The following is a 14239-nucleotide window of genomic DNA, read 5'->3' on the forward strand; positions in this document are numbered from 1 at the left end:
TTGTAGGACTGAATGTTTGGAGTTGAGAATGAACACTGGAGGGGTGATCCGGGCTTGGATACGAACTGAAGAGCTGGGGAAGCCCCTCCCCCTTAGGATCGAAAGTTTGCCGGCCCTGCGCAAGAGAAGGAGGAGGAGCTACCCAGGAGTTTGGACTGCCCCACTTCCAGACCACCGAGAAAGGAAGCTTCACGGTAAGTGTATGCAAATCTTCCATTTCTTTTTCATTTTTCTTTTTGAAAAGTGTATTTGAAGAATTGAGGGGTGATTTATGATTTTTTAAAAAACAACTTAAATATCAAAATATTCCCACAGACACATTTTTGGAAAGGAGATTATTCATTTCAACCCACATTAGTGATTTTAGTAAATTGTCCTAGTCATACTTTAAAATGTTACTTGATTGTATGAACTGAGAGGGCACTCTATCCACGCAACCCCACTCAGTGATTCAGCATGTAAACCGCTCTGTTAAAGTACATAATTAGAGCTGTATATTGTATTATGAAAGCTTTGATTATTTGATAGGTGTTGGCTGTTTAACTGCATGTGTGAATTTCTTAATGTGGTCACTATATCATGAATATGTATTTGTGAATTGAAGCATACCCAGCTTTTTATTACTTGCATTCATTTTTCAGTAGGCTCTGAAATGGATTCCTAGAAATTAGATTGTATTTTAATGTATTCTAATCTTAATCCTACCATATTTACTCCAGTTTTACAATGATTCTGTTTCACTGCAATTTTTGTGATATGCTCATTGATCAGCAATGAACATTTGAAAATTAGTAATTTGGGAAACAGTCTATTAAGAATTCCAGAATTCTTACTAATGCATTGGTTTAGGGATTTGGTAATTCATACAATAGCTTCAGGACAAACAGTGCAATCCTAAACAAAGTTACTTCAGTTTAAACCCATTGACTTCAGTAGGCTTAGACTAGAGTATACCTCTTCTTAGAATTGCACTGAAAGTGTATAGTGGATCCATTGACACATATCTGGTCAGTGCATGTAGTTAAATCATCACAGTTTTAATATTTTTGTGGTAGTTGCTAGTTATAGATTCTTCTTTTATTAGCTAGTTTCTCTTCTTACTACTTTTCTAAAGATCTCACTCTTTGATCTCAATTCTTCAAATTCTTCTCTCTCCTTTGCATTGAAGAAATATATTTTTGGCTGATACACTGGACTTCAAGAGAGGATACATATAAAAGCTAGTAAAGATTACTATTTCTGTGACAGTGGTTTGGATCCAATAATCCTGTCAGCGGAAAGTGCAGATGGCCACAAGCATTTCAGCTCTCCTCATCCAGCAATCATTTCTGATCATGGGACCCCCAAAGAGTACTAGCCATGCAAGTCTGGAGGCTGCAGAAATCTCCTGATCTTTAACAATATCCAGACTGAGGGAATAAATTTTCCCAAGAATGTTTGGCCAACAAGATGCTAGAGGTGAAAAAATGCATATCTTCTACATCAAAGGAAGGAATTGATAAAAGGCATTCTCTGTACCTGGAATCAACCTAACAACCTGGATACCACAGAAATGCATGGATCAAAATCCCTTTTGAAACTCCAGAATTCATCACACCTTCTTGGCCTTGAAACATGATGTAGGCTAGCAAGATTAATGTTAAGGAAAAAATTATTTAAAGGTTCTCTGCGTTCAGATTACATTTCCTAACAGCCGTCACCCAATTAACTAAGACACCAAAATAGTGATCCATAAAGAATAATGAGCTTTATTAACAATAAAACCCAGACACAGTGCCATGTTCCGACATATGCATCAAGATCAGTCACAGCAGAGAATCTTATATACCTTTCAAAACTAATAGTTTACAGAATAAAAGAGCAAAGGTTAACACAGGGTTTATAAAAATAAGTCTTTGGAAATGCTGCCTTCAGGAATTATGGCACCTGATGGGGCTGGATGACAAGACAGTAAATGCTTCCTGATATAAACATGTCAAATTCTTCCTGATATAAACAGTGTGCATAAGAACCTCCCTGAGAGACTGTTTTCCAAGGCTATTTCTTGATTAGAGAAAAGGATAACAAAGAATGTTGACATTCCTTTGATTATTGTAAGGTTACTATTACTTTCAGTCTTATGACTTCTCATCTAAAGAAAGAATGTTCCCTGAAGGATTCTTCTAGCTTCTGTGTAAAAATGTCTGCTTCAATAGAGCTCATATTTGGGTAAAAGGTTACAAAAATTCCCTAACAATTAGTAATCACAGCTAGTTAAATTTCTTTTTCAAAAACAATTTCAGGATAACATAATAAGCAACCCAGGAAAGATCATTTGGTCATCTCTCAGATAGTATTAGCATATCTGTGTCAACACCTACTCCAGGTGTATCCACCATGAATATTTTGCTACAGGTTGACTATGCTATCCTATCATTGCTCAAACTTCACAGTACACACCAATAGGGTCTTGGATTCATAGTTGCACCGATCAGGATTCAGCCCCAAATGCACCAATTAGCTTCAAAAATCCTGGTACAATGCCAGGAAAGATCCCAGTCCAATGGCAATTCTTCCGTATTGGCACCAAGGTAAATTCCACCCTTTGTAGATAACTTGCATCCAGAACCATCTTCCTCTATCTACAAGCATGGCAATATTGGTCCTTTCCTTTTCTAGACCAGCAGAGTATGATTTCTTCTTTCTCATTCTGTTTTTTCTCACATTTAAACTTTTGCACCCTTCTTTCCAGTTTCCCTCTATTAGCAGTCCCATTTCCTGTAGACTGGCTTTATTATTGTTGTTGTTATTATTTCAATTTATAAACTGCCCATCCTCAGGGGCTCTTTAGGGTTGCCAGGTCCACCTAGCCCCCTGGCGGGAGTTGTAGGACCCAGTTCTTTTAGTTTTCACTTCTGTGTGCATGCGCATTGTGCATGTCCAACTGGCTTCTGTGATGTCACTTCTGGGAAGTGATGTCATCACACAGGTCACTGGAGCCCTTGGAGCCTGAAACTGCTGTTTGGGGGTGCGGGAGCACTCCCGCACCCTGCAGCAGCCCAATTCGGGCTGGATCTGGTCTGTATCTGGCCAAATTGGGCCGCGGCAATACTTCAGAGGGTTGGGCTATCATCCCTCACTGGCTTGTTTTACAACAACTGGCCGTTACCCATTGCATCTTGATTAGGGCCTCGTTCCCTCTTACCCTTACTTAGTTGTTTGCCTCACAGCACCTTCTGATACTAGTTTGGGCAGCCCATAACATATCTGTTCTCTCTGAGATGGTTTACTTTGGATAAACAATGTGGGGAGAACATAATTTGGATTAAAAGTAACTTTAATTAAGAAGTTGTCTTAAAATAACACAGCTGTATAGTAGGATTGGGTGAGCTTACTATCTCAGTTTTCCACACTGATTCTCTGTTTCTAGTCTGTAGCTTGTTAGGGTAGACACTTGCTGGTTAAGTGTTTTGTCTTCCTTCGGTCTTCTCTTTTCCTGGGATATCTGTGTCAAATCGGGAGTCATGTATAACAGTTGTATATGTAAGTGAAACAATTTCAGTTTTACCTCAGGTCATGTGTGGGTTGTATGACTGTAGGGGACACTGATGTGTCAGGTGTTACATAGGGACTTATTTGAGTAACAATGCATTTACTTTTCACAATGTTTGAAGCAGCCGACAAAATGTAAGGAAATAATAATAGTAATATAAATAAAATGAAAATATTCTACAAATTATACACACAAAGAGTGTATGTTTCTTTTCATATTTAATCAGTGCATTAAATGATAGGTTAAAATTTTGACAGAAAAGTTAGATACAGCCCACACCATAGACTAAGAAAGCATCCACAACTGCTGTTGGACAGCAGCATTTCTAAAGAAGCATGCCATTGCATCATTTTTAAGCTTCTTCGCATTTTTATCATCCATTCAGTAGAAGCCATTAAAACACTCAAACTGAAGAAGTAAGCTTACATTCTGATTAACGCAATGTGTTCTAAATAGGGACATTTGGTGATTACTTGAAAGCTTCTTTAAGTATGTCACTGGCAGCTTGCTTCACTAAACTACGGTACTAGTGTCCTTAGCTGCCAGCTTACTTGTAAATACAATATCAGTATATAGTTTGGTTGTATAGATTGTGTTATGATTTTATCTATGTGGTTGGAATGGTACCTTGACATTTTAAATTTGTCACATTTGATAGGTATCGCTTAGGGTTGCTAGGTGCCCCCACACCCTGGGTGGGAGGTGGGAGGCCCGGCACCTACCTTGGTTGTGCACATGCGAAACACGCATGCACTCCTGGCCTGCGCAATGATGTCAGTTCTGGGAAGTGATGTTATCGTGTGGGCCATGGGCCACCCTGGGAGCACTCCCACAGTCTGCAGGGGCCCAAATCGGGCCCAATCCGACCTGAATCGGGTCTGATCTGGGCAATATCAAGCCGATTTGGCCTGAATTGGGCTGCTGTGGAGCGTGGGAGTGCTGTTGTGCTCTGCAGTGACCCAATTCGGGCCCAGTCTAGGCCGATTTGGCCCCAATTTGGCCGATTTGGGCCTGATCTGAGCCAATTAGGGCCAAATCGTGTGCTGGGAGGCACGTTCCCCTCTGCCAGCCAGGTAAGCAGGGGCAGGGGATGGGGGTGGGAGCAGAGGATTCCCCGCCCCCAGCTGGGGACTGGCAACCCTAGTATCACTTGAGGTAAAATTAACAGAAATATCCAGATTTATATTTCAGTACGCTTTTAATTAATATGCTTCTCTTGTGTGTTTGCCACCTTATTATGCAAGCCATCCCTTATGTGTTGTCTAGGGATGTTATTCAACTTGCCTTTTGATCTGCATCAGAAGCCCTGCTTCATGTGTCCCCATTTTCAGAGATGAAGTGGGTGGCTGTTAAGACAGCCTTTTCTGTTGTGGCCTAGTACTTGTGGAGTGCTTTACCCACAACTCGGTGCTTGCATCTGAGACTGGTCTCTTTCTGGTACCAGGAAAGGGCTTTATTTTCCTGGTTTTTTTCCCAGATATTGTATGTATTGTCTTCAGTTGCAAGTGCATTCACTGTCTCTCTCATTTGTTTTCTCCTGTTGGTAACTAATTATATAAAGTTTTAAGTAGGAAGTACTGATCCTAGGATAGCCAGATTCGCTGGCGCCCAAACCAGGGAACAGTGGGGTCAGGGGGGCCTGACTGGGAGAATTTACTGTGCATGCATGCTCTGGAGCCTTCATTGTTGCTCTGGGAATGACCTCATTCCTAGTGTGATAGCAAAGGTTCCTCATCCAGGGGAACATGGGAACCCAACTGGTCCACATCCACCCTGAGTGAATTGCTTACTCTTTTGACTGGCTCTTGATTCCTTGTGCTTTACAATATAATATTACACTTTACTTTCTTACTTTTGTAATAAGTCCCCCCTTCTGCTGCTTGTAATTTTGGTTATAAATCTCTCTTCCAATTAGGGTTGCCAGCCTCCAGGTAGTGGCTGGAGATCTCCCAGAATTACAACTGGTCTCCAGGCCACAGAGATCAGTTCACCTGGAGAAAATGGCTACTTTGGGGGGTGGACTCTATGGAATTATGCCATGCCAAGGTCCTTTCCCTCCCCAAACCCCACTTTCTCCAGGTTTCACCCCCCAGATCTCCAGAAATTTCCCAACTTGGAGCTGGCAACCCTTCTTCCAACTGAGTGTAACATTTCATGCATCTCAAGAACTAAGCTTTGTATGATAAAAGCTTATGTCGTAATACATTTGTTGGTCTTTAAGTTGTCACAGATCACTGTTACTTTCATAACTGTAAGGACTTATCTTAACATTCATCTCAAAATATGTCTCTAATATATCTTAATTATTTATGTAATTGTCCCAAGTAAAGGAATTTTGTGGGCAGTTATCTTCCTGTCTCTTTAGAAAAAAAGTTGGATAACATGAGATGGTGAGCATTGTAGGGAGGGTTTACTTGCATGAAATGGCAAAGTATACCTTAACAAGGCAAAAAGACTAGCTCTCTCCTTATATAGGAATGGGAGGAAAGGCTGATATCCTGATTAGGAACTTCTCCACATTTTGTATTGAATTTTTCCAATTTCTATTCCAATTTAAATCTCTTGTTGGAATACTGAGTGATAATGTTGGGTTCACTACACAGTAAATCCATAGGGAACAATTGTTTTACTGTCATCTGTGATATAACAGGTACTGTCCTGTATGTCTTTGTGTGACTCACAGTCACATTCCAGACACACTTTATATTGTAACAGGCTTCGTAGAATTTTCCCAACAATAATATAGCTGTTTGATTGCTAGAAAAATTCTGGAATGCTTCCTTAAGCGAGATATTTCAAATGAGAAAGAGCTGCATATTTATTGCCCTATAAACTCGTAGTCTGAAAAGATCCTCAGGGTATCATCATTTCTGTTACACTGAATAAACATGAAAGAACAGTTACAACTTGTTTGTGTTGCTGCTTTTGAATTGATTATTCAATTTCAAAAGCATCTACTCTTTCTTTATCCCCACATGACCCAAGGTGGCGTATAAAAAAGATTTAAAATATTTCAAAAATAAGTACATACACCAACAATCAAAAGTAGCCAGAGCGAACAATGCACACAATGAGTATCCTGTTGAAAGTACTAGCACTTACATTAGCAACATCTATTGTATTCTCTTAGTTCCAATATAACTTAATCTTGATTAGCTTTAGCTGGATCAATGCCAGTGTTTTTAAAGACTGACAAATCCTTTGTATTTCAAATGTTTAGAGTAAAGCAAACTGTATTATCTAATATTGTTTCCATAGGACCTGTTAATAATAATTCCTTTTTGGTTCATATTTTTGTGAAGTTAATAGAAACTTCAGGTTCATTGTTAGTCTTCTGTGCAGTCCCACACTGGGACTGCGCAGATGCAGGCCAGTCATGGAGATTCTCAAGCTCTAAAAACCTATAGGGGGAGCTTCATCTTAACAACGTGCATGAGTAGCATTTTCTTGCCTAAACACTGCATTGAAGATTGGAGCGGCCCCTTATTCTTCAGTTCATGTTTTGTCATCGCTGAGAGGGGTTCTTCTCTTGCTCTTTCTTCGCTGTTCATTCTTCTTGGTATTCTCCTGTCATCATGTCTCACAAAGCCCTCTTTAAGTGTTCTAAATGCGAGACCAAAATGCTGCATACAGATGAAGACGACTTTCTTTGCTAGTGGAGTCAAATAATGTGTCTGCTTGCCAGCATTGTTAAAGGTTCACTCCAAAGGCATGAAGGGACTGAGCTTCTTGTCTGAAAACTGCCATTTGGGTAATGGTCATGCATGGCAGTCATGCGTGGCTCTGTTTCATCGCCTTGCCACGAGAGAAATGCAGCAAGATTGAGGACTTTCCCTTTGAGGGCAGCTCCTTGTTCTCTGAAAAGATTGATGATTCTCTTCTCCAAATGAAGAAAAATCAACAAATAGCCCATTCTCATGGGGTCATAGCCCTCCCCACCAACAGCAACACCAACAACTATCCAAGTACTGCTATCAGGGATGACAGCACTTCGAACAGCGCTCTATTAGGTGCTCCTACCAGCCTTACCAACCTCAGAGAAACTGTACTACCTCCTAATTTTGCACAGGTGGGAGACAATCTTCTAAGCTCAGATCCAAGCAGTCTCAACCTCAATCTCCAAAGCAGTCTCAGGGACAAAACCCCCTCTTTTGACTGCCTGACCCACATCCAACGCAATCTGGCCTTTTCCTCAACAGACTGGCCTCCTTCAAAACACATTGGGACATACTTACCAATGACTCCTGCGTGATTACTATTATTAAACATAGCTACCATTTACGTTTTGAAGAATAACACACACACACCATATCCCTCCCAAGGAACTTTACTACAATTCCCGCACAGCCGCTCCATTTAGCCATCACTGAGTTGCTTGTGAAAGGGGCGATTCAAAAGGTTCCACATGAGGAATCTCCTCTGGGTTTCTACTTGAAGTATTTCATTGTAGATAAAAAGGTTGGTGAGGTTAGATGAATCCTAAATCTCTGTCAGTTAAACGTGTTCATTAAAGTTAAAAAAAAATTCTGATGTTAACTTTATCAAGTATAATCCTACAACCTGACTCTTGGTTTGCAGTGGTAGATCTTAAGAATGCATACGTTCACATTACTACACCCCTTTGTATAGGAAATACTTGAGATTTTGTTATAGTAATGAGACCCAGCAGTATGCTGTCCTTCCCTTTGGATTGTTCTTGGACCCAAGAGTCTTCACTAAGTGTATGGGGTTTGTAGACACAGCGTTCAGGTTACAGGGGGCTGCATTTATCCTTACCTAGATGATTGGCTGCTGGTTGCCCAATTGAGAATTACTCCCAGACCATATTGATCTTTCTCTATGCGCAGTATCCACTCTGGCCCTTATAATTAACTGGAAAAAATATCCCCATATGCTATCTCAGAGCATTCAATTCATAGGTGCCAGGCTCGATGCTACTGTGGGAAGGGCCTTCCTACCACTCGACAGGGCAAGATAACTCCAGTCCCTTATCAGACAATTCCAGACCAAGTGCTTTCAATCCACCAGGTCCATTCAGAGGCTACTAGGCCTTATGGCTGCCAAACTAGTGTCGTCCCTTTTGCTTGCCATTTCATGAGAACATTACAGAATTTGTTCCTGAGGCACTTTGATCCTTTCAGGGATTTGCAGCTAGTCCGTTTTTCTATTCCTAGGCCCTTAATTCATAGAATCATAGAATCATAGGGTTGGAAGGGGCCATACAGACCATCTAGTCCAACCCCCTGCCCAGTGCTGGATCAGCCTAAAGCATCTCTGACAAGTATTTATCCAGCCTCTTCTTGAAAACTGCCAGTGAAGGGGAGCTCACCACCTCCCTAGGCAGCTGATTCCACTTTTGAACTACTCTGACCGTGAAAAAGTTTTTCCTAATATCCAGTCGGTACCTTTGTGCATGTAGTTTTAGCCCATTGCTTCGTGTCCTACCCTCTGCTGCCAACTGGAACAGCTCTTTGCCCTCCTCCAAATGACAGCCTTTCAAATATTTAAAGAGAGCAATCATGTCCCCCCTCAACCTCCTCTTCTCCAAACTAAACATTCCCAAGGCCCTCAGCCTTTCCTCGTAGGGCTCAGTCTCCAGACCCCTGATCATTCTTGTCGCTCTCCTCTGCACCCTCTCGATTTTGTCCACATCCTTTTTGAAGTGAGGCCTCCAGAACTGCACACAATACTCCAGGTGTGGCCTGACCAAGGCAGTATAGAGAAGGGGCTATGACCACCTGCGATTTCGACGCTATGGCCCCTTTGATACAACCCAGGATTGAATTAGCCTTTTTTGCCACCGCATCACACTGACTGCTCATATTCAGTTTACAGTCCACTCTTACCCCAAGATCCCTTTCACATATACTACTGCCCAGAAGTGTATCCCCCATCCAGTATTTGTGCTTCTTATTTTTGTGGCCCAGATGTAATACTGTGCACTTGTCTTTGTTGAATTGCATCCTATTCACAGCTGCCCCTTTCTCCAGAGTATTCAGGTCTTGTTGAATTTTAATTCTATTTTCTTGGGTGTTTGCTACCCCTCCCAATTTGGTATCATCAGCAAATTTAATGAGCAGCCCTTCCACTCCTTCATCCAGATCGTTGATAAAAATATTGAAAAGTACCGGGCCCAAAACCGAGCCCTGCGGCACCCCACTGGACACCTCCCTCCAATCTGATGAAACGCCATTGACCACCACTCTTTGAGTGCGGTCCTCCAACCAGTTCCCTATCCACCGAACTGTCCTATAGTCCAGTCCACAGTCTTCCAGTTTGCCCATCAGAATGTCATGGGGGACCTTATCAAAAGCTTTACTGAAATCCAGATAAATCACGTCAACAGAGTTCCCCCGATCCAGTAAGCTGGTCACTCGATCAAAGAAGAAAACCAGGTTGGTCTGGCAAGATCTGTTAGGAACAAAACCATGCTGACTTCCCCGGATCACTGAGTGGTCCTTCAGATGCTTACAGATTGATCCCTTTAAAATATGTTCTAATATCTTCCCAGCAACAGAAGTCAGACTGACCGGCCTGTAGTTTCCCGGGTCATCCTTCCTCCCTTTCTTAAAGATTGGGGTAACATTCGCTCTTCTCCAGTCTTGTGGCACATTCCCAGTCCTCCAGGAGGCCTTGAAGATGATGGACAGGGGTTCTGCAAGTCCCTTATCTCTACAATTAGATCTCTACATTGGTGGACCCTCAACCAGAACCTACTTAGGGGAGTGCCCTTTGGAATTCAAGCCCCTGATATTTCTGTCACCACTAATAGATGCCTCCCTCCTGGGCAGGACAGCTCATTGTGGTGATTCTTCCATCCAGGGTATTTGGTCTCCATCTGAAGCTAGGCTGCATATAAATGTTCTTGAATTACAAGCAATACGTTAATCTCTAGCTTCTTTAGCAAGAAGTGGGTTCAGGTACACACCAACAGCACCTCTGGACTTCATTACCTGAACAAACAAGGGGGAACAGCATCGCTGACTCTCTGTGCCGAAGCATCAAAACTATGGCTCTGGTCCATAAAGAACAACGTACTACCTCAGGCAATACACATGGCAGGCACAACAAACAATAGAGCAGACTCACTAAGTAGATAATTCTGTCCTCATCACAAATGGGTGATCAACAACAACCATATACATCCCATTTTCCAATTGTGGGGATTCTCAGATGTGGACCATTTCGGCACTTCCTCCAACACCAATGCAAAGATCTTCTGTTCCCTAGTGGGCTTGGACCCCCAACTTCCTAGAGGATACCTTTCAAATCTCCTGGAAACAAGACCTCTTCTACACTTTCCCCCCTATTCCTCTACTACCAAGAATCCTCTGCAGAATCAGATATTTCCGTACCCACTGTATCTTGATTGCTCCTTTGGTTCCCCATGCTGTGGGACATGGCACAAGGTCGTTTCAGACACCTACCAAAAGTGCTGGGCCTCCTCCACCGAGACCATATCCTCCACCACGATATAACCACCCTCAATCTTACAGCATGGCTACTGTTCCCCAGGCCTCTTCCTTCTTCAGGGAGGTAGTCCAAATTATAGTGAATGCCCGCAAACCTTCTACTAGATTCTCCTATAAACACAAGTGGAACCGCTTTGCTGCCTGGGTATCTGGCTCAGAGTACGTTCCCTTCTCTTGTCCACTAACAATTATATTTGAATATTTACTTTCACTCCTACACCAAGGACTGGCTGCCTCATCAATCAAGGTCCACCTACCTACGATATTGGCATTCCATGAATTAGTGGATGGCAAGTTTGTGTTTTCCCACTATGCTTCCAAACAGTTTCTCAAGGGTGTGCAAAATCAAAAAGAGTCCAGTAGCACCTTTAAGACTAACCAATTTTATTATAGCATAAGCTTTCGAGAATCACGTTCTCTTTGCCAGATACATGGAGGGCAGAAGGAAACTGGCCAAACACAGAGGAGGAGAGGGGGGGAAGGGGGGAAGGAGGAGAGGGGGGATGTAAACAACTCCTTTGATATGGAGATGCAGACAGCTCCTTTTGGTGTGGGGATCAGTTTGCTTGTGTAAAGATTCAAAGGAGTTTGCCATGTTAGTCTGTAGTAGCAAAATCAAAAAGAGTTCAGCAGCACTGCAGCACAAGCCCTCAATAACCACAGTCCTCCCCGCCAGATGCATCTGACAAAGAGAACCGTGGTCCTCGAAAGCCCACGCCAGGTGCCACTGGACCCCCCCCCGACCCCGCCTCTGTAAAGGAAATCAGTTACCTGTGATAATGAGATATGTGCGTAACACATTTCTCCCCAAAAACCCTCCAGAACCACAATGGAACCTTTCACTGATGTTAGCTGACCTCATGTTACCCCCTTTTGAACCCCTGGCTCACTGTGATCTTGCACTATTATCTTGGAAGGTAGCACTCCTAGTAGCTGTCACTTCTACTAGGAGGGTAGGGGAAATTGACCACACTCCATGTGAATCCCCTGTTTATACAGTTCTTTCCAGAAAAGGTTATTCTATGCCCTACTTTAGAATTTCTCTCTAAGGTAGTTTCCAAGTTCCACCTCCAACAAAAGGTTGTATTACCAGTGTTCTTCCTCACTCCTACTTCAGATTCGGAATGCACACTCCACAATTTAAATGTAAAAAGAGCGTTATTGTATTATTTGCACAGAACAAGACTATTCAGAAAATCTGAGACTCTCTCTGTATGTAATCCTGGGCCATGCAGGGGTTTGTCCGTCTCTAATCAGTCTTTTCAGGTGTATATAGCAGCTATTAAATGATGTTAAATCCTCGTCAAGGTTCCATGCCCTTGCGGGTCAGGGCTCACTCCACCAGAGCTCAGGTATCATCCGCTGCCTTCCTACAGGGAACCCCTCTGCAAGACATCTGTCAAGTTGCCACCTGGTCATCAACGGACACCTTTATCCGGCACTACTCCATAAACACAAATCCCAGAAGAAATGTAGTTGTAGGAACAGCCGTCCTGTATTTTCTGTTCAGCTAAGATTCTTCTTACTCCCTCCTCCATTGGTGAGTAGCTTGTTATACCCCCAATGTGGGACTGCACAGAAGATGAAAAAAAGGATTGCACTTACCTGTAACTGTTGTTTGTCTAGTGTCTTCTGTGCAGGCGTGCATCCCTTCTTTCCTGCCCTGCTGTGTGTTTTTTCTTGTACTATTTTTTATCTCCGGTGGCTCAGGCGAACTGAGGGATGAGGGGACACTCCACGCACGCGCGTTGTCCAGACAGAGCACCCCCTACAGGTTTTTAGAGCTTGAGAGGAAGATTGTTTGAATCTTGCCTAATAATTCTTATTTACAGTAGGCTGTTATCAGTATTTGGGGGTGGACAGAATTATTAGTAAAAATCATGTGATATGTGATATGCTTAAAAATTATCAAATGTGACATTGGATTAGAAAAAACATTTTCATACTGCCATTTTTATTTATTTTACAGTATATGCACCATGAACGAATCAGCTTCTAGTGTAAGTGGGCAAGATTTTGATGTATTTAGTGTAATGGACTGGAAGGATGGAATTGGTACCTTGCCTGGAAGTGATCTAAAGGTAACATTTTATAATCTTCATTACGCTTTGAAAGAAGTAGCATAACCACAGATACAGAGAGAATGTAGTTTAATGCTGTATAAATATTATGTAGTTGGTATATACTCTTACTGTAGCAGAATGCCAAAAGCAATGGCAATCTGTGGTAAAATAGGGACTAGTCTTTTGCAGAGGCAAATGGAAATGTGAAAGTATTTATCCTTCAACTTACTGAAAATGTAAAAATCAGAGTAATTCAGTTCATGAATAGGATAACATTGCTCTGTTCATAATTAATTCAGTATCAGTTTATACCTGACATTCTCACTAATGGAATGCCAATTTGATAACTGTTTAAACAAAAGCCTCATTACTGCTCGCTTCTGTGCATTCTCAGGAGAATCTATGCTACTGTCACCAAACACACTTGGTTTCTTTAGTAATTGCCAGAAGTCCCAGTTACTACTGCAGAGCATTCATTTTATTGGCAGCATTCTTGATCTCATAAAAGTTTAGTCTTATTTCCTGCTGATTTGATTGACTGCTGTTTTATAACTTAGTCTAATTCAATTGGAATTTACCATTCATTGTCAATTAGTACTTATGGTAGTGGCCATGTTTATAGGCCAGCAGGGCTTGGAAAACAGGGTTTAATGATACACTCTTAGATACAGCCTTGGTGGAACTAAAGTAGTGTTTGTAACCTTAGTCTCTGACTAAACTTCTTCTGATATCATGAAATGAACTGTGCCATCTCTAGCAATACCAGTCCTAACACAAAGTAGGGGAGAATCCTCCTCCATGATGACTAAAGAACATATAATGGCCTAGACAATCTATCTGTAATGAAACTGTTGAATCTGTCCATCAGGTTTTCCTGAACATTAGGAAGGAAATCCCATGAGGCAGAATGGATGTGCTTCACTCATTATATAGAATAGTTTAACTCTTAGTCTTGTAGTCTACTCAGTAGCTGTTTGTACTTATGAAATTCATGATTAGTTGTTATGTGATGTGTTCATGCAGCAGCCATTTGTTTCTTCTTCTTTCTGGGTGATGAATGTTGTTTGCTAAATAAATTATTCATCTTCATGGCTTCTGTGCAGTCCCATATGGGACTGCACATGCACAGGCCACCCACGGAAGATGAAGATCCTCAAGATATCTAGCGCTTT

At 41.9% G+C, this 14239-nt stretch overlaps 1 protein-coding gene across 1 annotated transcript in view; it reads left to right on the top strand.

Annotated features, from left to right (window-relative positions):
* Positions 1-14239, top strand: part of L3MBTL3 (L3MBTL histone methyl-lysine binding protein 3) — a 165136-nt gene that overhangs the window by 14741 nt on the left and 136156 nt on the right. Inside the window, exon 2 of the mRNA XM_054996165.1 lies at positions 12974-13085. Within this exon, the coding sequence (XP_054852140.1) occupies positions 12984-13085 (102 nt within the window). The 5' untranslated portion in view covers positions 12974-12983. The remainder of the gene's footprint in view (positions 1-12973; positions 13086-14239) is intronic.

Source organism: Eublepharis macularius, chromosome 1, assembly GCF_028583425.1.
Source record: "Eublepharis macularius isolate TG4126 chromosome 1, MPM_Emac_v1.0, whole genome shotgun sequence".
In the NCBI taxonomy this organism is placed as follows: Eukaryota; Metazoa; Chordata; class Lepidosauria; order Squamata; family Eublepharidae; genus Eublepharis; species Eublepharis macularius.